This window comes from Salvelinus namaycush, chromosome 11, assembly GCF_016432855.1.
Source record: "Salvelinus namaycush isolate Seneca chromosome 11, SaNama_1.0, whole genome shotgun sequence".
In the NCBI taxonomy this organism is placed as follows: Eukaryota; Metazoa; Chordata; class Actinopteri; order Salmoniformes; family Salmonidae; genus Salvelinus; species Salvelinus namaycush.
The window spans coordinates 3,864,927-3,888,607 of record NC_052317.1 but is presented as its reverse complement, the minus strand read 5'-3'; the positions used below and the strand labels follow the sequence as shown (position 1 = coordinate 3,888,607).

Genomic DNA, 23,681 nt, shown 5'->3' with positions numbered 1-23,681 from the left:
ATCGAGAAGAGGGAGGATGGGCTTATCCTGTATCCTTATCCTGTACCCGCTACGGCTGTACCCGTAGCGGCTGAGTATCTCCCATTTGAGTCCGTCGTAGTTAACCACCTGTTTGTCGTTAACTTCATATGGGTACCTGGGATGGTAGCGTCCCACCTGGCCAACATCCAGTGAAATTGCAGAGCTCGAAATTCAAAAATACTCAATTCAAATATTTACCATTCTTGAAAATGTGTTATACATCAAAATAAAGCTTATCTTCTGTTATTCCAGCCACCGTGACAGATTTCAAAAAGGCTTTACGGCGAAAGCAAACCATGCGATTATCTGAGGACAGCGCCCAGCACACAAAACATTATGTACAGTTACCAGCCAAGTAGATTAGTCACGAAAGTCAGAAATAGCAATAAAATTAATAACTTATGTCGTGGAAAATTGCAAGATTATGTTATAATGCTTGTACTGCATTATATTGGTTGTTTTATTCGACAGAATAGATTATTGTGTGTTTGTGTTCCACTGAGGATGGGCCTCTATGAGAACACTGACAGAGGAGATTTACGATGTCTTTGGGTGATAAAACCTAAAGATCATTCCAGAGAACATGAGCTTATGGTTCTGTTCTATGCCATACCAGGGAGAGACGGTTCCCTTTTGGAGTAAGGGGGCCAGACACTGATCTTTACAATTAACTGTTGACACAGCAGTAACTGTCTGCTATGTTTAATAGATATTTCATACAAATCTTAACCTTTGTGAACTGTTCCTAAGATCTGTGGTTCGTCAGTGTAAGTTGAGAGGGGTGTATCTAGGCTATAAAAGATCTTTGTACTTTTCTGTTGGTACTTTTTTTCAATGGTTCATTAGAGATAGCGCATCATTGAAAGTCAAAAAAGGCTACTGCAAAGCTTATTAATTATTAAAGATGTAGTTTAAGTATAACTCTGACTGGTGTGTAGTTTGTAACTCTCCTCATTTGGTAAAGCAGAAATATGCCACCACACTTACCTTTGATCTTTGTATGGTTGCACTCACAAGACTCCATGTTACACAATAAATGTTTGTTTTGTTCGATAAAGTCCCTCTTTATATCCAAAAACCTCAATTTTGTTGCCGCGTTTTGTTCAGTAATCCAATGGCTCAAACACGGTCACAAGAGGCAGACGAAAATTCCAAATAGTATCCGTAAAGTTCGTAGAAGCATGTCAAACGATGTTTATAATCAATCCTCGGGTTGTTTTTAGCCTAAATAGTCGACCATATTTCAACAGGACGATAGCTTCGTCAATATAAAAGAAAAACAAGAAAGGCGCACTCTCGGTCGAGCGCAGCAAAGAGCTCTGAGGACATCCCACTATCCACTCATTGAAACTGGTCATTCTCCCTCATTTTTCAGAATAAAAGCCTGAAACAATGTCTAAAGACTGTTCACAACTAGTGGAAGCCATAGGGAACGGAGTCTGGGTCCTATCCCTTTAAATGATGGATAGGCTTTCATTGGAAAAACACCCATTTCAAAGTAATGGCACTTCCTGGATGGATTTTCCTCCGGTTTTCGCCTGCCATTTCAGTTCTGTTATACTCACATACATTAGTTTAACAGTTTTAGAAACTTTGGAGTGTTTTCTATCCGAAACAACTAAAATATGCATATCCTAGCTTCTGGGCCTGAGTAGCAGGCAGTTTACTTTGGGCACGCTTTTCACGCTTTTTTTCGGAGGTGAAAATAGTGCCCCCTACCCTAGTGAGGTTAAGGTCCCAATATGCCTTTTGGGCGTTCCCAGAGAGGAACGGGGCCTCTCTGGGATAAACTGATTGAAGCAAGATGTTTTTTGAGGCAAACGCACTCAAACAGCAGGAAGCGTTCTCCTGCCTGACTGGGAAAGCAGTAGATGTTCTGATCCAGTTTGGCACCACATACCTATGCGAGTCCGGGATGTCAACTCTGTCGTACTTAAAAAACAAGTACAGAAACAGACTCAATGCTGAGCATGACCTTACACCTTGCCCAAACCGGCTGCGCACGTGCGCCATCGTGCGCTATCGTGCATAAATTTATTTTGCCCCCCCACACCAAACGCGATGACGACACGCAGGTTAAAATATCAAAACAAACTCTGAACCAATGACGTTCATTTGGGGACAGGTCGAAAAGCATTAAACATGTATGGTATTTTAGCTAGTTAGCTTGCGCTTACTAGCTAACGTTAAGTTGTCCTGTTTAGCTAGCTTGCTGTTGCTAGCTAATTTGTCCTGGGATATAAACCTTGAGTTGTTATTTTACCTGAAATGGACAAGGATCTCTACTCCGACAATTAATCCACATATAAAACGGCCAACCGAATCGTTTCTAGTCATCTCTCCTCCTTCCAGGCTTTTTCACCGTTTAAATTATATGGTGATCGCATCTAAACTTTCATTGTATTACCACGACTACCGGCAAAACAGTTTTCGTCTTTCTATCACCCACGTGGGTATAACCAATGAGGAGATGGCACGTGGGTACCTGCTTCTATAAACCAATGAGGAGATGGCACGTGGATACCTGCTTCTATAAACCAATGAGGAGATGGGAGAGGCAGGGCTTGCAGCGCGATCTGCGTCAGAAATAGGAACGACATCTATTTTAGCCCTTGGTGTCGCAGACTCTCCTTGGCGCGCGCAAGCAGTGTGGGTGCAATAATTGAATAACATGGGTTTCTAAATGTATTTTGCGACGTGTCCGGTCTGGTCAGCATGTTAGTGTAGCACTGTCAAAAACTGAGCCCAGAATAGACATACTTGTTGAATACTTCAACCAGCTATACACCTCGCATTAGAATTGTGTGTGTGTTTTCTGGTCTACATCTGTGTGACGTAATCAATCAGTTTATTCCAGTTCAAAACACAAATTAAACAGTTCCAACCTAGACCTTTTTTTCAACAATACTTTCTGCAGTAAGATGTACAGTAGGCCTGATCATTTTTCATCTGTACTGTTACTTATGTTTGCACTATCAAAAGCTAAGCCTGTGTGTGTGTTCTGTTATACATCTGTGTGATGTGATCAATAAGCTTATTCCAGTTCAGAAAGAAAATTATTTATTGTATTTTAACAGCAACAGTTCCAACCTAGAAAGATAAGTAAGAGTGTTTTTAATGGGGGAAAATAAACATGAATTGCTATTAATATGGGTATTTCGTTACATTGTTATTTTTTTCTTGTCTATATTGCATTTGTTTTAGGCATAAGGGAAAATAAATGTACCAATATTTACTTATAGTTGAATGTTTTCATAACCTCACAATTCCTAATTTGGGTCCCAGGCTGAAAAAGTCCTCTTAAGGATTAGCCCCTTTTTTTCATTTTTCGCCTAAAATGACGTACCCATATCTAACTGCCTGTATCTCAGGCCCTGAAGCAAGGATATGCATATTCATGGTACCATTTGAAAGGAAACACTTTGAAGTTTATGGAAATGTGAAAGGAATGTAGTAGAATATAACACAATAGATCTGGTAAAAGATAATACAAAGAAGAAAATCAACCATTCTTTTGTATTTTTTTGTACCATCATCTTTGAAATGAAAGAGAAAGGCCATAATGTATTATTCAAGCCCAGGTGCAATTAAATGTTGGCCACTAGATGGCATCAGTGTATGTGCAAAGTTTTAGACTGATCCAATGAACCATTGCATATATGTTCAAAATTTTCTGTCAAGACTGCCCAAATGTGCCTAATTTGTTTATTAATAACTTTTCATGTTCAAAATTATGCACTTTCCTCAAACAATAGCATGGTATTATTTCACTGTAATAGCTACTGTAAATTGGACAGTGCAGTTAGATTAACAAGAATTTAATGTCCTGGGAAATTTTCTTGTTACTTACAACCTCATGCTAATCGCAAAAGCCTACGTTAGCTCAACCGTCCCGTGGAAGGGACACCGATCCCGAAAATTTTAAATAATAATAATAATAATAGTCTAAACACAACCAAATATCATTCCAGAAACGTCAACATTTGAAATATTGATATGGCCAGCATTTTAGACCAGCTCTGAGTCCCTATTTTTATCCAATATAAAAAAAAACACAATTTAAAATGTTGCTACATAAAACCAAATTTGAGCCGGTCAGTAACATTTGCTATGAGACTCAAAATTGAGTTCAGGTGCATCCTGTTTCCATTGATAATCCTTGATGTTTCTACAACTTGATTGGAGTCCACTTGAGGTAAATTCAATTGATTGGACATGATTCTTAAAGGCACATACCTGTCTATATAAGGTCCCACAGTTGACAGTGCATGTCAGAGCAAAAAATATGAGGTCAAAGGAAATGTCCATAGAGCTCCAAGACACGATTGTGTCGAGGCACAGATCTGGGGAAAGGTACCAAAATATTTCTGCAGCATTGAAGGTCCCAAGAACACAGGGGCCTCCATTATTCTTAAATAGAAGAAGTTTGGAACTACCAAGACTCTTCCCAGAGCTGGCCGCCCGGCCAAACTGAGCAATCGGGGGAGATGGGCCAAGAACCCGATGATCATTCTGAAAGAGCTCCAGAGTTCCTCTGTGGAGATGGGAGAAACTTTCAGAAGTACAACAATCTCTGCAGCACTCCACCAATCAGGCCTTTATGGTAGAGTGGCCAGACAGAAGCCACTCCTCAGTAAAAGGCACATGACAGCCCAAGCTTGTAGCGTCATACCCAAGAAGACCCGGGGCTGTACTCACTGCCAAAGGTTCCTCAACAAAGTACTGAGTAAAGGGTCTGAATATTTACGTAAATGTGATATTTTTATTTGTAATAAATTAGCAAACATTTCTAAAAAGCTGTTTTGGCTTTGTCATTTTCGGGTATTGTGTGTAGATTGATGAGGGGAAAAAACAATTTAATACATTTTAGTCTTGTGAGGCCTGTAGGTGTCCTAGAGCAAAACAACTGACATGTACGTGTTCGTGAGTCTCACCTTTTCAAAGGGTAATATTAGCAAGGGTGCCACTTTGATTTTAGAAGTAGGGAGACATAACCTGACGGGGGGTCTGGGGGTCCTCCCCCAGAAATGTTTTGGGTATCTAACGCTAATTTAATGCATTTTTACACAAACCAATATGCCGTCTCCATTTAGAACAAAAAGTAGGCAAAAATGTCCACAGTCATCAAGCTAGGTAAGAGATCATTACTAAATATGTTTAAGGGATTAATAAGACTGAACTAGATCAAAGGTAATTCAATAATAAATATTGTGATGCACCCCCAATAGCCTAAGAAATGAAAAACTCTTGAAAGAATACAAAGACTTTAGATTGTCTTTATTATTAAGACATTCTCTATATAAAATTTCAGCCAGACCGACCAGCCCGAGCCGCTTGCAAGTCCAACCCCCACCAGTCTAGTCAATCACTCAACTCTCTCCCAACACAATTTCCTTCCAGTTTCACACCTTTAGTTTTTTTAATTCCCAAGGGAAAGGTCATATTTTTTTGTTAATGAATTGATTTTTATTTCACCTTTATTTAACCAGGTAGGCCAGTTGAAAACAAGTTCTCATTTACAACTGCAACCTGGCCAAGATAAAGCAAAGCAGTGCGACAAAAACAACAACACAGAGTTACACAAACAAGCGCATAGTCAATAACACAAAATAAAAGCAAAATGGAAAAAATCTATGTACAGTTTGTGCAAATGTAGAAGAGTAGGGAGGAAGGCAATAAATAGGCCCTAGAGGCGAAAATAATTACAATTTAGCATGAACACTGCAGTGATAGATGTGCAGATGATGATGTGCAAGTAGAGGTACTGGGGTGCAAAAGAGCAAGAGGGTAAGTAATAATATGGGGATGAGGTAGTCGGGTGTGCTATTTACAGATTGGCTGTGTACAGGTACAGTGATCGGTAAACTGTTTAGACTGCTGATGCTTAAAGTTAGAGTGGGAGATTTAAGACTCCAGCTTCAGAGATTTTTGCAATTCATTCCAGTCATTGGCAGCAGAGAACTGGAAGGAAAGGCGGCCAAAGGAAGTGTTGGCTTTGGGGATGACCAGTGCAATATACCTGCTGGAGCGTGTGCTACGGGTGGGTGTTGCTATGGTGACCAGTGAGCTGAGATAAGGCGGGGCTTTACCTATCAAAGACTTATAGATGACTTGGAGCCAGTCGGTTTTACGACGGATATGTAGTGAGGGCCAGCCAACGATAGCATAAGGTCGCAGTGGTGGTTGGTATATGGGGCTTTGGTGATAAAACGGATGGCACCTTGATAGACTACATCCAGTTTGCTGAGTAGAGTGTTGGGGGCTATTTTGTAAGTGACATCTCCAAAGTCAAGGATCGGTAGGATAGTCAGTTTTACAAGGGTATGTTTGGCAGCATGAGGAGTAGCCTCCTTCACTAAATAAACACCAACCTCAAATATACAGTAACACACAGAAATAGCTGTCTGGAACTGTGTCATTACGCACACCTGGTCCCCATTGCCTTGATTAGTAATTGTATAAGTGTGCCCTTTGTTCACCATGGTCTTGTCGATTATTTTTCCCATGTCTGTTGGTTGTGTAAGTACCTATGTGGGTTTATTTTTTATTTTTATTTCACCTTTATTTAATCATCAGGTAGGCCAGTTGAGAACAATATCTAATTTACAACTGCGACCTGGCCAAGATAAAGCAAAGTAGTGTGACACAAACAACACAGTTACACATGGGATAAGCAAACATACACACGCAGCACAGGCATTGTCTCAGCCTGTGCTGCGTGTTTTGTGCATTGTGTAGTACGGGTCTCGTCCTGTGTCATTCTTTGAGGTTTACCCTCGCTCTTTTGTTTGGGTACATCCCAGTGTTTTGTATACGTGTTTGTTTTGGGTGTATTAAAAACCCAGATGTATTCCTGTGCCTGTCTCCAAATCCTTTAAACCAGCGTGACAACAACAAATCCTCCATATAATTAATCTCATAGGACTAATAGTACTGTAGAGCTCTTTTTACTTGCACACAATATAGCTGGGTCGCCCCGTCCTGTCCCTAGGGGTACCCTGCAGCGCCCCAAACCAACACACCCCAAAAAAAGAACATTGTCTTTTCCAGAATTCAGCCAGCCTTCACAAGACCATAACATATGCAAATATGTCCCTTTTAGTTTTTACACCTCCAGCAAAGGAAAGACATTTCTGAGTGTATGTAATTCAGTTTCACTGGCATATACAGTTGAAGTCGGAAGTTTACATATACTTAGGTTGGAGTCATTAAAACTCGATTTTCAACCACTCCACAAATTTCTTGCTAACAAACTATAGTTTTGGCAAGTTGGTTAGGACATCTACTTTGTGTGGGATTAAATGTCAGGAATTGTGAAAAACTGAGTTTAAATGTATTTGGCTAAGGTGTATGTAAACTTCCGACTTCAACTGTAGTATGTTCTATGGATGGCCTTAAACTGCAGTAATGTATGTCTGAGATGATATGAACATGACTGGGCATTCAAACATACAGTATCTGTATCCATTCCATCATCAATAGCTTCTTCCAGGTATTCCTTACATTTTTGTTTCACATGTTTTGTGTCATCAAGAAAAGCCTCGATCAACTCTGGATACAGTTTGGAAATGAACTTCAGAGGTTTGTCAGTTAAAATAGCATCTGACTTGTCCAGTGTTTGCTGCACAGAGAGAATAAAGTGTTCACCTCACCTTCATCACCGACTGGTCTTCCCTGGCTGCCTGACCCTGCTGAGACCCCGGTCATCATCTGATCCTCCTAAAATGATGCATGACAAATAATTACCTTGGTGTACATTTATACATTATATTATCCATGGATAGAATCAATGGTTCAATAATTGTAATGACCGTTATTCCCAGATCCCAGACTGTAGCTTTAAGCTGAGGCTGCTGTCCTGTAGCTGCTGTAGGTCTACCCATCAACTCAAGATGGAACTTTGTATCATTCACTGATATTGTTAATATCAGCCTATTGCTAAATTCACCTGAGCTACGTAGACTGGTCTTCCCTGGCTGTCTGATCCTGCAGGGACCCCTGATCAAGTCAAGTCTAACTAAAGTTACTGCCTACCCTGGAAGCCTGTGTTTCAGATGTAAAGAAGTGGATGGCAACAAAACAGAGATGCTAGTTCTAGGTCCCAAGAAACAAAGAGATCTGCTGTCAGACATAAAAATGAATCTCGATGGTTGTACAGTCGTCTCAAATAAAACTGTGTAGGACCTCAGCATTACCCTGGACCCTGATCTCTCCTTCGACAAACATATAAAAAATATTTCAAAAGCAGCTTTTTTTCATTTTCTTAACATAGCAAAAATCTGAAACTGTTGTCCACATTTGATGCAGAAAAACGAATCCAGGCTTTTGTCACTTCAAGATTGGACTACCTCAATGCTCTACTCTCCGGTTACCTGGCTAAGCACTAAATAAACTTCAGCTAGTGCTCAATACAGATACTAGAATCTTGACTAGAAACAAAACAGTTGATCATATTACCCCAGTGCTAGCCTCCCTACACTGGCCAGGGCTGATTTCAAGGTTTTACTGCTAACCTACAAAGCATTACATGGACTTGCTCCTACCCAACTTGACGATTTGGTTCTGCCGTGCATACCTACACGTACGCTATGGTCACAAAACGCAGGCCTCCTTATTGTTCCTAGAATTTCTAAGCAAACAGCTGGAGGCAGGGCTTTCTCCTATAGAGCTCAATTTTTATGGAATGGTTTGCCAATCCATGTGAGAAACACAGACTTGGTCTCAATCTTTAAGTCTTTATTGAAGACTCATCTCTTCAGGAGGTCCTTTGATTGAGTGTGATCTGGCCCAGAGGTGCGAAGGCGAACGGCAAGTCACTGGAGTGATGAACCACCCTTGCTGTCTCTGCTTGGCCGGCTCCCCTATCTCCACTGGGATTCTCTACCTCTGACCCTATTCCGGGCGCTGAGTCACTGGCTTGCTCGCGCTCTTCCATCCTTTCTGTGCGTTTGAGAGTTCTTTGTGGGCTATACTTGCCTTCGTTTCAGGGTAGTAATTTAGTGCCTGTTGATATCTCTTGAGTGGTGTGGGGGCTGTGCTTTGCAAAGTGGGTGGCGTTGTATCCTGCCTGGTTGTCCCGGTCCGGGATATAATTGTGATGAGGCACATACAGTTGAAGTCGGAAGTTTACATACACCTTAGCCAAATACATTTAAACTCAGTTTTTCACAATTCCTGACATTTAATCCTAGTAAAAATTCCCTGTCTTAGGTCAGCTAGGATCACCACTTTATTTTAAGAATGTGAAATGTCAGAATAATAGTTGAGAGAATTATTTATTTCAGCTTTCATTTCTTTCATCACATTCCCATTGGGTCAGAAGTTTACATACACTCAATTAGTATTTGGTAGCATTGCCTTTAAATTGTTTAACTTGGGTCAAACATTTCAGGTAGCCTTCCACAAGTTTCCCACAATAAGTTGGGTGAATTTTGGCCCATTCCTACTGACAGAGCTGATGTAACTGAGTCAGGTTTGTACGCCTCCTTGCTCGCGCACACTTTTTCAGTTCTGCCCACACATTTTCTATAGGATTGAGGTCAGGGCTTGGTGATGGCCACTCCAACACCTTGACTTTGTTGTCCTTAAGCCATTTTGCCACAACTTTGGAAATATGCTTGGGGTCATTGTCCATTTGGAAGACACATTTGCGACCAAGCTTTAACTTCCTGATTTGATGTCTTGAGATGTTGCTTCAATATATCCACATCATTTTCCTGCCTAATGATTTTGTGAAGCGAACCAGTCCCTCCTGCAGCAAAGCACCCCCACAACATGATGCTGCCACCCCCGTGCTTCACGGTTGCGATGGTGTTCTTCGGCTTGCAAGCATTTTCCCTTTTTCCTCCAAACATAACGATGGTCATTATGGCCAAACAGTTATATTTTTGTTTCATCAGACCAGAGGACATTTCTACAAAAAGTGTGATCTTTGTCCCCACGTGCAGCTGCAAACCGTAGTCTGGCTTTTTTTATGGTGGTTTTGGAGCAGTGGCTTCTTCCTTGCTGAGCGGCCTTTCAGGTTTTGTCGATATAGGACTCGTTTTACTGTGGATATAGATACTTTTGTACCTGTGTCCTCCAGCCTCTTCACAAGCTCCTTTGCTGTTGTTCTGCGATTTATTTGCACTTTTCACACCAAAGTACGTTCATCTCTAGGAGACAGAACGCGTCTCCTTTCTGAGCGGTATGACGGCTGTGTGGTCCCATGGTGTTTATACTTGCGTACTATTGTTTGTAAAGATGAACGTGGTACCTTCAGGCGTTTTGAAAATTGCTCCCAAGGATGAACCAGACTTGTGGAGTTCGACTATTTTTCTGAGGTCTTGGCTGATTTCTTTGTATTTTCCCATGATGTCAAGCAAAGAGGCACTGAGTGTGAAGGTAGGCCTTGAAACACATCCACAGGTACACCTCCAATTGACTCAAATGATGTCAATAGCCTATCAGAAGCTTCTAAAGCCATTACATAATTTTCTGAACTTTTCCAAGCTGTTTAAAGGCACAGTCAACTAAGTGTATGTAAACTTCTGACCAACTGGAATTGTGATACAGTGAATTAAAAGTGAAATAATCTGTCTGTAAACAATTGTTGGAAAAATCACTTGTGTCATGCACAAAGTAGATGTCCTAACCGACTTGCCAAAACTATAGTTTGTTAACAAGAAATTTGTGGAGTGGTTGAAAAACAAGTTTTTTAATGACTCCAACCCAAGTGTATGTAAACTTCCGACTTCAACTGTATCTGGGGAAGGGTATAAAACTATTTCTAGAATGCTGACATTTTCCAAGAGCACAGTGGTCTCCATCATTAGGAAATTGAAAACATATGGAACTAACCAGACTCTGCCTAGAGCTGTCCGTCCGATCAAATCGTGCAAGAAGGACCTTTGTCAGGGAGGTGAACAAGAACCCAATGACGACTCTGACAGAACTGCAGAGTTCCTTGGCTGAGATGGGAGAACCTGCCAGAAGGACAAAAGTCTCTACAGCACTTTACCAATCTGGGCTTTATTGGATAGTGGCCAGACGGAAGCCACTCCTGAGAAAAAGGCATATGACAGCACACCTGGACTTTGCATAAAGGCCTTCGAAAAACTCTGAGAGCATAAGGCAAAAGATTCTGTGTTCTGACGACACAACAATTTAACTGTTTGGCCTGAATGCAAAGCGTTATGTCTGGCAAAACCAGGCACAACTCATCACCACTCTAACACCATTCTTACTGTGAAGCATGGTGGTGGCAGCATCATGCTATGGGGATGCTTTTCAGCGGCAGGGATTGGGAGACTCGTAAGGATAGATGGAATAATGAATGGAGCCAAATACAGGCAAATTGTTGATGAGACCCTGCTTCAGGGTGCAAATGACCTTGGACTGGGGGCAAAGATTTACGTTCCAACAAGACAATGACCCCAAGCATACAGCCAAAGCAACACTGGAATGGCATCAGTATAAGAATCTGAAAGTCATTGAGTGGCCCAGCCAAAGCCCAGTTTTGAATACCATTGACAATCTGAGGAAAGACTTGAAGATTGCTGTTCACTGCCGCTCCCCATCTAACTTAACAGAGCTTGAGAAAATCTGCAACGAAGAATGGGAGGAAATCCCCAAATCCAGATGTGCAAAGCTGAAACAGACATACCCAAGACGGCTCAAAGCTGTAATCGCCAAAGTATTAACTCAGGGGTGTGAATACTTATGGAAATTAGATTCTTTTTTACATTTTCAATAAATTTGCAAACATTTCTAAAAACATGTTTTCACTTTGTCATTATGGGGTGTTGTGTGCAGATGGGTGATATTTTTTTGTTGATTTAATCGATTTTGAATTCAGCCTGTAACACAACAAAATGTGGAATAAATCAAGGGGTAGGAATACCTTCTGAAGGCACTGTAAATGCATGTTTGTGCACCCTTTTCAACACCTTACCTTGAAATAAATATGAATTGTTCAACTCGCTCTCTTTAAAAATTGGCATCTACAGGCTTTTGCTTTGATTGAATGTTAGCAGGACAATCAAAATCTCCAATCATCTTTCGCTGATAATGTTGTTGTGTTACCATAAGTAGATACATTTATCTAGTTTAGCCGATATGGTAAAGCCTCAATCAGGGGCATCATACACCCATTATTTTAGAGGGGGCATGAAGTACCTGTGCAGCCACCATCCAGAAGATGGAGAATTTGGCATTGTTAAAACACCTGAAACAGCTTTTTCCTGCAATCTAGAGCAATAGTCATTATTATCTAATTCTATGTAAATGAAGATCTATATTTTTCTGCATAGGTTATCTCAGCATATCTCTTAACCTGTTCAATTGTAATTTTAATGAGAGTGCAATTCTGACAGTTATACAATGTACTGCACTAACATGCCTAGAATATTACAACACAGTACATGGGATCTTTGCACACATCGTCAATACAGGCACATACAGTATCATGGCATCATAATTAATACACAAATATCGTGATATTATCATAAAGTGCCAGATTACATTTAAACCAAGTATTTTTCTGCATATCTAAGCATAGCTCTTGAGCTGTCTGCATCATCCTGACTGGTGATTCTAAAAATAAAAAAATCTAACTATGCTTCACTGCTGAAATCTGGGGGAAAAAGATTGAAAGGAAAGTGAGTCGCATTCAGTACATTTAGTAGCTTGATTGATAGCCTGAAAGCTTTATGAAGCCTTTATAAGGTGAACATCATTTAAAGCTAAGCTAATAAACCATATATAAATATTATGGAAAATGTCACATGAAAATGGATTACATGCATTGTCATCATAACATATATTTGGCATACTTGGTTGTGGCAGTGGGTGGTGACTTTGTAGCACAATTCTTATCTACTCATTGTCTGTTCCTATTCTGCTCCAGAGAGCATGCTGTCCAATATGGTCAACTTAACACGCAGTTCTGGGATGACAGAGAATGCACATGTTCAAACTCACACATGCTCGTACGCACACACGGACACATACACACACACACAATTAGGGCTGTTATGTATAGTCTGCCACAGTGGACGTGTCATAATACCCATGAAAACATGTTAATGGTTCCAATGGTTTTTCCGCCATTCATTTTTCACATCGTGTCAATGCTAATTATTGGTGTCAATGCTAATTGTTGATCAAAGTTCGCTTGTCAACATTTCTAGAGGCTCTGCTATGTAATTGCATGAGAAAACAGAGTTTTGATGGGACTATTAAAAAAAGGAGGATCCCATCAGCTTTCTATAGGCTAGGCCTACTATATTTATTTCTCAACTTTCTATAGGCTAGGCCCACTATATTTATTTCTCAACTTTCCTTTAAATTAAGCACATTCATTCGCTTTATAACCGGTGTTGCCTACCTGGCGTATTAAAAACGTAACCACAGATAACCTCCATTCTCTATTTGAGTGCAGGCTACTGATAACATGATATTTTTTGTGGGCCATTCTAAATAAAAAATAATTCCACACACAGTCTATATTAGTAGGCTATATGTAAAGACTAGATTACATAGTCTGATGGGTGAGAATATTATCAAGTGCTTGTCAAATTGTGAATGAGACTGATGCAGTGTGTGCAGCCTGCGCAAGAAACAGAGCAGAACACATGCCTTTCAACTTTTTTCAAATCATCATCAGAGTCGCATCATGCAGCCTTAGAATGTTTTAGAAATCAAAAGATATTGCCTAAGGTTTATCAAAACTAAAGCTGCACAAATAACTCAAAATTAAGCATATAGGAAGACCTGTTTCAAATGATCACTTTGTTAACCGCTCAACACAGAATAGCTGAAAATCATTTTGGAAACATATCCTTTCTAATTTTATTCAGCTATGTTCAATTCTATTCTTCTAACTATAAAACAATCTAAAATAATGCCACGGGAATTGTAAGAAAATCTTGTCTGCTAAATGAACTAGTGTATCCCACAGCCATATGGCGTAGCCAGAACAGGGTCCAACATTCTTCTGAAATAGGCTGCATTTTCTTAATATCCTAATGTTTCTTTGGACCTGACTAAAATAAATAATGGATTTATTGTGATGGTGTAGGATATATTACATTGATTTATCAGACTTTTTCAAATGTAGCCCTAGATGTTCCAAAGGTTAGCATCAGTGGCTTGTAGGCTATGCATTGAAGCCCAGAGATGCTAAACCTGTTTATGTTCATTATTGATCAATTACCGTGAGACTGGCAGTTATTTGCATATATATGCATACACAATATCTCCTCCATATTTCTATAAGGAAATGAGTAGGTGACGTAAAAAAAATGCACACCATAACACCCGCACACACGTGCACACTCACAATCTTTCTCTCCTTCAAATTTCTGTCATGAAAAACGTATGTGACGTCTCTCTCTCACACACACACACACACACACACACACACAATCTTTCTCTCCTTCAAATTTCTGTCATGAAAAACGTATGTGACGTCTCACACACACACACACACACGCATTCTCAGCAAACAGAAGCGGTAGCCAATAACGGAAGCCCATTAATTGGCCACTTTTGGCATAATTTAATTGATGTGCCACCCGTCCTGTGTATTCACAGCAAGTGTGACATCCTATCCTAGAGAGGAACCAAAATAGCCCCTCATTAACTGGGAGCTTCTCCTGAACACACGCACTACACAGACCTGAAGTCACTATATGTTCACATTCCAATGTATCTATAGAAAGGGAGGTGGGACAATGAGGGAGAGATGACTCACTGTGTTGCTCAACTCGCAGACGCTTTCATCCCCATATCCTGATATTGACACCCTGATAATAAATTATTTATTACACATAGCCTGCCCTATCATGAGTTAGTTGTGACATGTCGACTTCTAGGGCAAATTGTAGGCATGTATTAGCGTTAGGCCAACTGCTATTGATCTTTCCCTCTATTGATATCATCATCACAGCCAGGATTAGGTTTGTGAGTGATATAAAATGTCTAATTTCGCATCTATTTAAACACATCTGTCCTCATACGTATTGAATATAATATAACATATTAGAATATAATATTATAAATTAGAATACATGTTATCAATAAATCCTCTTCTCATTTTTGTAGGGGACTCATCATACCTAGCCTCGCCTAATCCCATGACAAATGGGAAGAGTAGAATTGATTCTTATTTTTACACGTTGTTTTTTCCCTTCCAGTCTGCTCCTCAATTCTTGCCCTAATCCTTTCCGCTTCGCTCCACTTGCTTTGCAGTCAGTGCCTTATGTCTGTTGCTGCAGCAGTCAGATGAGACAAAAGGAACGCAATAGAGAGAGAGGATGGTCTGACGTCAGCTAGACACATATGACTTGCTTCGCCCTACCTCCACTGACCAGCAGCTTTGCGTTCTGCAAATGTATTTCATACACTGCACACTCAGCCCTAGTACCATATCAACCACACGAGGAAAGACGGGGCGACAGTCTTCTTTCCCCAAAGCCTACCGATTCTATTTTGATAACCGTCAGATTTCTGCTGGGTAAAACCCCATTTCGTTGGTGTTTTTCATCTAAATTGAACGGAGGAATTATATTCAAATGGAAAGACGCAGACTGCAGCTGTTGCTGTAGGCAGTCTATGCCCTGCGCGAGGGAGTTGCGTCTTCTTCTGCCTCTCCCGCCATCCGACGCTTCTTTCACCAGGTGTTGCATTCATCCACCAAGCCCGACATGATGATGGGGGAGGGGCGCGTTGCGCGCAGGGTCTCCAGCTCTGGACGTTGATCTATTCTCATCAGAGCCTCTCAATGTGATGCCCAAATCATTCAGGCGAGGCGTCCGGTTATGTTGAAGATTACGGAAAATCCTGGACTATATTCATTCCACTCTTCAGTTGACTGGGCACGCGGGACCATTACCTTAATGTAAGGAAAAACAAAATATGCTTCAAGATTTCGGTTTCATTCCATGGAACACTCATTGTTAAACGAATGGAAAAACCAGGAGCAGGAGAACATGCTGCGTTAGAGACGCATGAGGCAAGCACACTTGAATACACGTCAACAATATTACAGCATGATCTATATTCTGTGTCCTCTCATATGCAAACATGAGTGCACAGGTGTGTTAAAATAGCTTTTTTTTGTGGATGTGAATACTGTTCATTTTGCAGATGTTCATTTTCAGAATGCACTGACAACGGTGCCCTGTTATAATGGTGCGGACCGTTGGCACATGGTGGCAGGCACTGTAGTTTCTGACACCTTGCCTAATTAATTATGCATGTGCGATTGAGCTGCATTGACAGTGATGAAAAGTATCTTTATTCAAGAGACCACTTCTTGAATTTTTACGTGACTGCCGGGTGCGTGACAAGGACCAACAAGTGCACTTTTTCAATTCATCTCGACACACCCCAAGGAAACCATGCCAGCTCGATTCTATGTGCACAAGACATGTCCCCAGATTTGCTGAGCTTGGCTAACATCTAAAAAGCAGGGGTAAATCACCAACCACCGTTGAAAACAATGGAATTGTCTGAAGTTCGATGTTCCAGTGCAAGCGAAGAACTCTACACCATCAACAGGACACCAACCAGCAACAGCAGCACGCGACCCAAAAGGTTGTTGTGGCAGAACGCGGTTCGACACATCACTGAGCAGAGGTTCATCCATGAGCAGAGCGAAGCGAAAGGCATCACACCAGATGAGCACTACGACCAAAGCCTACGGAAACAGTCTGCGGGTAGGACCTCGGTAGGCGACAGACACAACAATGGGGGAACCAAAGTCTTCCCCGAGCGTGCGAGCAGTGACCTAGGATTTCTCCAAATCGATTGCGCTCCGAGCAACTCAGACTTTTTCTTGAACTGGGGCTACACATACAGAGGCGTAATATTCCCCACTCTACGCAATTCTTTCAAATCTCGGGACCTCGAGCGTCTGTACCAACTCTACTTTTTGGGCCAGAGGCGCAAATCAGTGGTGGTGATGAACATTTTGGATGTGGTGACCAAACTAACCCTGTTGGTTTTACATTTAACTCTTGCGTCTTCGCCAATGGATCCCATCAAAGGAATGCTCTTGGGCTTTTTCACTGGCATCGAAGTGGTCATTTGTGCCTTAGTGGTAGTCCGAAAAGACACGACCTCTCACAGCTATCTGCAATACAGCGGCGTGGTGACGTGGGTGGTCATGGCCACGCAGATTTTGGCGGCTGGATTGGGCTACGGACTTTTGGGAGACGGAGTCGGATACGTGCTTTTCACCCTCTTTGCCACTTACAGTATGCTTCCCTTGCCTCTCACTTGGGCTATTCTGGCTGGTTTGGCCACCTCAACCCTCCACATTGTTGTACAGCTATTCATCTCCCCAAATGCACAGCTCTCCACAAATCAGGTATGTGAAATAGGAATAAGGCTTCCCTCCCTACACTTTTTAAAAATGAAAATGTATGTTTTTATAATAAGTCAATCACAATGTGGTCACCGCACATGTAGACTAGGTGTTATCATCCTATTTTAACAGTTGTTTTTCACATATCATAGTCGACTGAGTATTATGAGTATTCTAGAGTAGACCTAGTTTAATATTATTTAGACAGTAAGTGCTATTACAAAAACCTGAGCTGTGTTCGAATACTCATACTAACCGCACTAACCATACTATTTCCGTGCTTTTAGGGCCCATAATGCAATTCTTCAGAAAATGGGCGTGGCTTCACAACATTTTCAGATTTGAATAAAATGGCAGAAAATATGCAGCCGAGGTCAGACGTGAGCGGATACATATTCATTGCTTTAACTAATTACGACAAATGTTAAGACAATGTTGAGCAATGTAATAAAGTAATGACTTTTCAATTATGTAACGTTACATGTTATGTTGGCTGACAATTTGTTAGCTACGCTATCCTTACGAACCACATAGCATTACAGTATGTACCGGTATCTTAGCTAGTTACCTACTGTTAGTTGGCTACTAATACATCAAACTTGCCAGGCAGTATATTAACTATCTGCTATCTAACTACCCAACGTTTTGTGACTTGATTATTCACACCATTCTTAGCTAAGTGGTATAGTCGTTGTGCGTTTCAATGGACATTGTTAATTCTGGCTATCTACTTTGATTTCAGAGCACTCTTGCACAGAATAACTGATGAATTTACGAACGCTCAACACCCGTTGAATGTGACCTGTGTCAGTAAATGTTGGCAAAAAAAGCATAATTAAATTGTTGCCAGCAGCACAGTTACAATCACCAATGCTCTGAATGACATGAAAACAGCCTAACCAGCTCTGCTAAGGAAGTAGCTAGCCAACGTTAGCCAGTTAGATTGGGTGCTTGACTGCCGTTGTGAGGTCAGAACGCTCGGATCAACCCTACTCCTCGTATCCTGAAACGATACGGTTCGCTTACAGCATACTAAAAGGAACTAATAGTATATAAACTCAGCAAAAAAAGAAACGTCCTCTCACTGTCAACTGCGTTTATTTTCAGCAAACTTAACATGTGTAAATATTTGTATGAACATAACAAGATTCAACAACTGAGACATAAACTGAACAACTTCCACAGACATGTGACTAACAGAAATGGAATAATGTGTTCCTGAACAAAGGGGGGGGGGGGTCAAAATCAAAAGTAACAGTCAGTATCTGATGTGGCCACCAGCTGCATTAAGTACTGCAGTGCATATCCTCCTCATGTACTGCACCAGATTTGCCAGTTCTTGCTGTGAGATGTTACCTCACTCTTCCACCAAGGCACCTGCAAGTTCCCGGACATTTTTAGGGGGAATGGCCCTAGCCCTCACCCTCCGATCCAACAGGTCCCAGACGTGCTCAATGGGATTGAGATCCGGGCTATTCGCTGGCCATGGCAGAACACTGACATTCCTGTCTTGCAGGAAATCACACACATAACGAGCAGTATAGCTGGTGGCATTGTCATGCTGGAGGGTCTTGTCAGGATGAGCCTGCAGGAAGGGTACCACATGAGGGAGGAGGATTTCTTCCCTGTAACACACAGCATTAAGATTTCCTGCAATGACAACAAGCTCAGTCTGATGATGCTGTGACACACCGCTCCAGACCATGATGGACCCTCCACCTCCAAATCAATCCCGCTCCAGAGTACAGGCCTCGGTGTAACGCTCATTCCTTCCGACAATAAATGCGGATCCGACCATCACCCCTGGTGAGACAAAACCGCGACGTGTCAGTGAAGAGCACTTTTTGCCAGTTCTGTCTGGTACAGCGACGGTGGGTTTGTGCCCATAGGCAACGTTGTTGCCGGTGATGTCTGGTGAGGACCTGCCTTACAACAAACCTACAATCCCTCAGTCCAGCCTATTGCGGACAGTCTGAGCACTGATGGAGGGATTGTGCGTTCCTGGTGTAAACTCGGGCAGATGTTGTTTCCATCCTGTACCTGTCTCGCAGGTGTGATGTTCGGATGTTACGATCCTGTGCAGGTGTTGTTACACGTGGTCTGCCACTGCGAGGACGATCAGCTGTCCGTCCTTTCTCCGTGTAGCGCTGTCTTAGGCGTCTCACAGTACGGACATTGCAATTTATTGCCCTGGCTACATCTGCAGTCCTCATGCCTCCTGGCAGCATGCCTAAGGCACGTTCACGCAGATGAGCAGGGACCCTGGGCATCTTTCTTTTGGTGTTTTTCAGAGTCAGTAGAAAGGCCTCTTTAGTGTCCTAAGATTTCATAATAGTGACCTTAATTGCCTACCGTCGGTAAGCTGTTAGTGTCTTAATGACCGTTCCACCGGAGGAGGGTGGAGAATTGTTAAATTTCTCCTTCTGACTTGGAGAAGTACACATGCGGACATGTTGCTCACCTGTGTCTTCCTGTCTATCTGTTAGTGGGAGCAGACAGTCTATGTAGGAGCATGCACATGTAATCCCGCGCCCACGAAGGTCATTATCATAGAATGTTTTATTGAAAAAAAATATGTATCGTTTATTTTTTTATATAAATGTTCTTGTTTTTATAACGATAAATACTTTTTTATATGAACAAATTCAATTATTGATATAAAAGAAATCAATGAATATATGTTAAAATGACAGGCCAGTACATCAGGAGACGTGGAGGAGGCAGTAGGAGGGCAACAACCCAGCAGCAGGACCGCTACCTCCACCTTTGAGCAGGAGGAGCACTGCCAGAGCCCTGCAAAATGACCTCCAGCAGGCCACAAATGTGCATGTGTCAGCATATGGTCTCACAAGGGCTCTGAGGATCTCATCTCGGTACCTAATGGCAGTCAGGCTACCTCTGGCAAGCACATGGAGGGCTGTGCGGCCCCACAAAGAAATGCCACCCCACACCATGACTGACCCACCGCCAAACCGGTCATGCTGGAGGATGTTGCAGGCAGCAGAACGTTCTCCACGGCGTCTCCAGACTCTGTCACGTCTGTCACATGTGCTCATGTGCTCAGTGTGAACCTGCTTTCATCTGTGAAGAGCACAGGGCGCCAGTGGCGAATTTGCCAATCTTGGTGTTCTCTGGCAAATGCCAAACGTCCTGCACGGTGTTGGGCTGTAAGCACAACCCCCACCTGTGGACGTCGGGCCCTCATACCACCCTCATGGAGTCTGTTTATGACCGTTTGAGCAGACACATGCACATTTGTGGCCTGCTGGAGGTCATTTTGCAGGGCTCTGGCAGTGCTCCTCCTGCTCAAAGGCGGAGGTAGCGGTCCTGCTGCTGGGTTGTTGCCCTCCTAAGGCCTCGTCCACGTCTCCTGATGTACTAGCCTGTCTCCTGGTAGCGCCTCCATGCTCTGGACACTACGCTGACAGACACAGCAAACCTTCTTGCCACAGCTCGCATTGATGTGCCATCCTGGATGAGCTGCACTACCTGAGCCACTTGTGTGGGTTGTAGACTCCGTCTCATGCTACCACTAGAGTGAGAGCACCGCCAGCATTCAAAAGTGACCAAAACATCAGCCAGGAAGCATAGGAAATGAGAAGTGGTCTGTGTTCACCACCTGCAGAATCACTCCTTTATTGGGGGTGTCTTGCTAATTGCCTATAATTTCCACCTTTTGTCTATTCCATTTGCACAACAGCATGTGAAATTTATTGTCAATCAGTGTATCTTCCTAAGTGGACAGTTTGATTTCACAGAAGTGTGATTGACTTGGAGTTACATTGTGTTGTTTAAGTGTTCCCTTTATTTTTTTGAGCAGTGTATATATATAGCTTCAGCTCCGGTCGCTGTCCACTCCAGTCCAGAGGTGCTGAAAGTGTTGCTTTTAATAAATGACATCCTCTCCAACGGTTTTGCGTCCCCTACTGGCGTTTATGACCTAATAAATGTGCAATGCTTTTTCCTTGGACTGGTGCTTCAGTATCAGGCTGTTTTGGAGATCACTAAAGGTCATATTTACCATTATTCAAATTTTGGAGATACACTAAACTCATGTCAATGGCGGTTTAAATTAAATCTCATCTTGAAAACCATTGCAATACACGAGTCACTCATTCAAAGGATTTTAACTTTTTTTTTTTTTCATCTTTACTTGAGTTATCATCAAACTTAATGCCAAATAGACTAGGCTACACTTGCGAAAAGGCATTTCTATCCGAAATAGCTGTGTGTCCGAATATTAGTAATGCATAATGATTTATACTTACTGCAGTGGGCTAAATCAGTCACACAGAGGGTTTCTTGATAGACTTCAATCTACTTTGAAACAAAAGTTTCTTTGCTTAAAAAAATAAGACATTGTGCCATGTCAGATAGAGTTGAAATATATGACATTTTTAGTTTGCATCCCAATATGACACTTTATGTACATCACATAAGACTGAAGTATAACAAAACTGTTTCACCTAGAAACACCAGATTTTATGTATAAATAAAAATAGTTGATTGATTATGAAAAATATGAACATTCCACCCATGAGGTCACTAGAAGGTGATTTGGTCATTTGACTGCAGGAAAGGGCTGCTGCCTCCTTAATGAAGTTTGCAGTGGGTTAACTCGCCCCTTTAGTCATATGAGTCATCTGAATCTCTGTGATGATTTGACAATGCTGTCAGGGAAAGGGTTGGTGCACTTGTGTCGCTCTGAGCTCAAACTAAAATGGGAGGTCTATAGTTCAAATTTATCAGGTAGTGCGGCTAGACATGGCAACCGGGATGTAAGGTTACTACCTAAATATAGTGTACCGGTACGTTAGTTTCACTCTATACAATATCTCTGCACTATTGCGTTCTCATTGCACAATGACTGGTAAAAAAACAGAATACATACTTTCCTCATATATGGATACACAATAGAAGTAGGCCTACAGTGCATTGATTGCTAACTGCTGTGGAGACGTAAACAACAATAGCAGGATTGCAGTCGACGTAAGACGCCTCCTGACAGCCATGTTGAAAGACCACCGCGTCAATTCTTTCGACAACAACAGCTGAGTGGCTACCCCAAGCTGCGTGATAACAGTGCCTAAAATGAGTTAATTCATCACCACGGTCAATTTCTGTGTTTTTTTTGGCTGCTCTAACGAGGCAGGAAAGACAACAGGATTACCTGCAATCATGAAACGCCAAGGAGATAAGACTCAAGAACTGTCAGATAAGCAAAGAACCTTTTGCCCGTCAAGACCAGCACTCAGAAAACTGTCAGTACAGGTTCTACTCTGATCGTTTCATCACTGGTAAGTCTGATCAATTTCGAGTTTAGTTTAACTATTATGCTAACCAGGTGTTAACAACAAGACTAAGTTAGCTAGATAGATAGCTTGTAGTCTAGCTATTAGCATGTGTCTCTTACATAGGTGGCACGTGAGTTAAGTTTTAGGGAAGCAATTTTCTCACAATAAAAGTGCACCTTTATAATAAAGGATTGTATGCATCGATCATCAAATTTGCAGACTAATGTAAACCTACTATTCCTAATGTGATGAGTAGATTGGATCATAATTTATGCTATTAATGAGTGTGTAGTGGCATAGGCCTATATCAGAGACATTTATTTCCTTTGCATGGGAAAAATGTGGCTACACTTTATATGACTGGAGACATTAGCAGAATCTTTTTTAATACGACGGTAGTATAGGCCTATTCTGCTGACACTGACGACAGATTAATAAAAATCTAGGCCTATGAAAAGGGGTCATTGCCAGAAGGGATCCAGCTTTTGTAAAATGAACGGCAAAAGTAGTTTTTTTGCATTTGAGCTAACCCTAACCCTTTTCTTTACCTTAAAGTAAATCTCCTAACCTGTTACGTTAATTCTTCTAACCTTCTGCGCAAGTTCTCCTAACCTGCTTCGAAAAGTCAAATCTGACATTCATTTGACAAAGGCTGGAGACAAATTGTACAATATGACGTCCATATAGCCTGGAGGAGGACATTATTGTCCCAAAAAACTCCATTGGCACTGACCAGATAATAATTTGTTGAGAACTTTATTCATAAGAGGTGGGAAAATGTATGGACATTACAGAATAGGACAAAGGCCTCAATGAGATAGGACAACCTGCTGTGGTGACTATTGGTTGTTCCAGCCCAACAATAGATTTGATCTTTTATAGGACACAAACACCTTAGTGAATTAAACACAACCAAACAATCAAGAGCCCTGATGGTATAGGTGACCGGAAGAAGTGATATTCTAACATCAGGTCTGCTTCTCATTTGTTGATGTACTGTAGGTTCACCCGTTCAC

The 23,681-nt window shown here is 41.6% G+C and overlaps 1 protein-coding gene across 1 annotated transcript in view; it reads left to right on the top strand.

Annotated features, from left to right (window-relative positions):
- The first annotated feature begins 16,504 nt into the window (after positions 1-16,504).
- The window catches only part of adcy8 (adenylate cyclase 8 (brain)), a 194,489-nt gene continuing 187,312 nt past the window's right edge, over positions 16,505-23,681 (top strand). The window contains exon 1 of the mRNA XM_039004483.1: positions 16,505-17,374. Within this exon, the coding sequence (XP_038860411.1) occupies positions 16,505-17,374 (870 nt within the window). The remainder of the gene's footprint in view (positions 17,375-23,681) is intronic.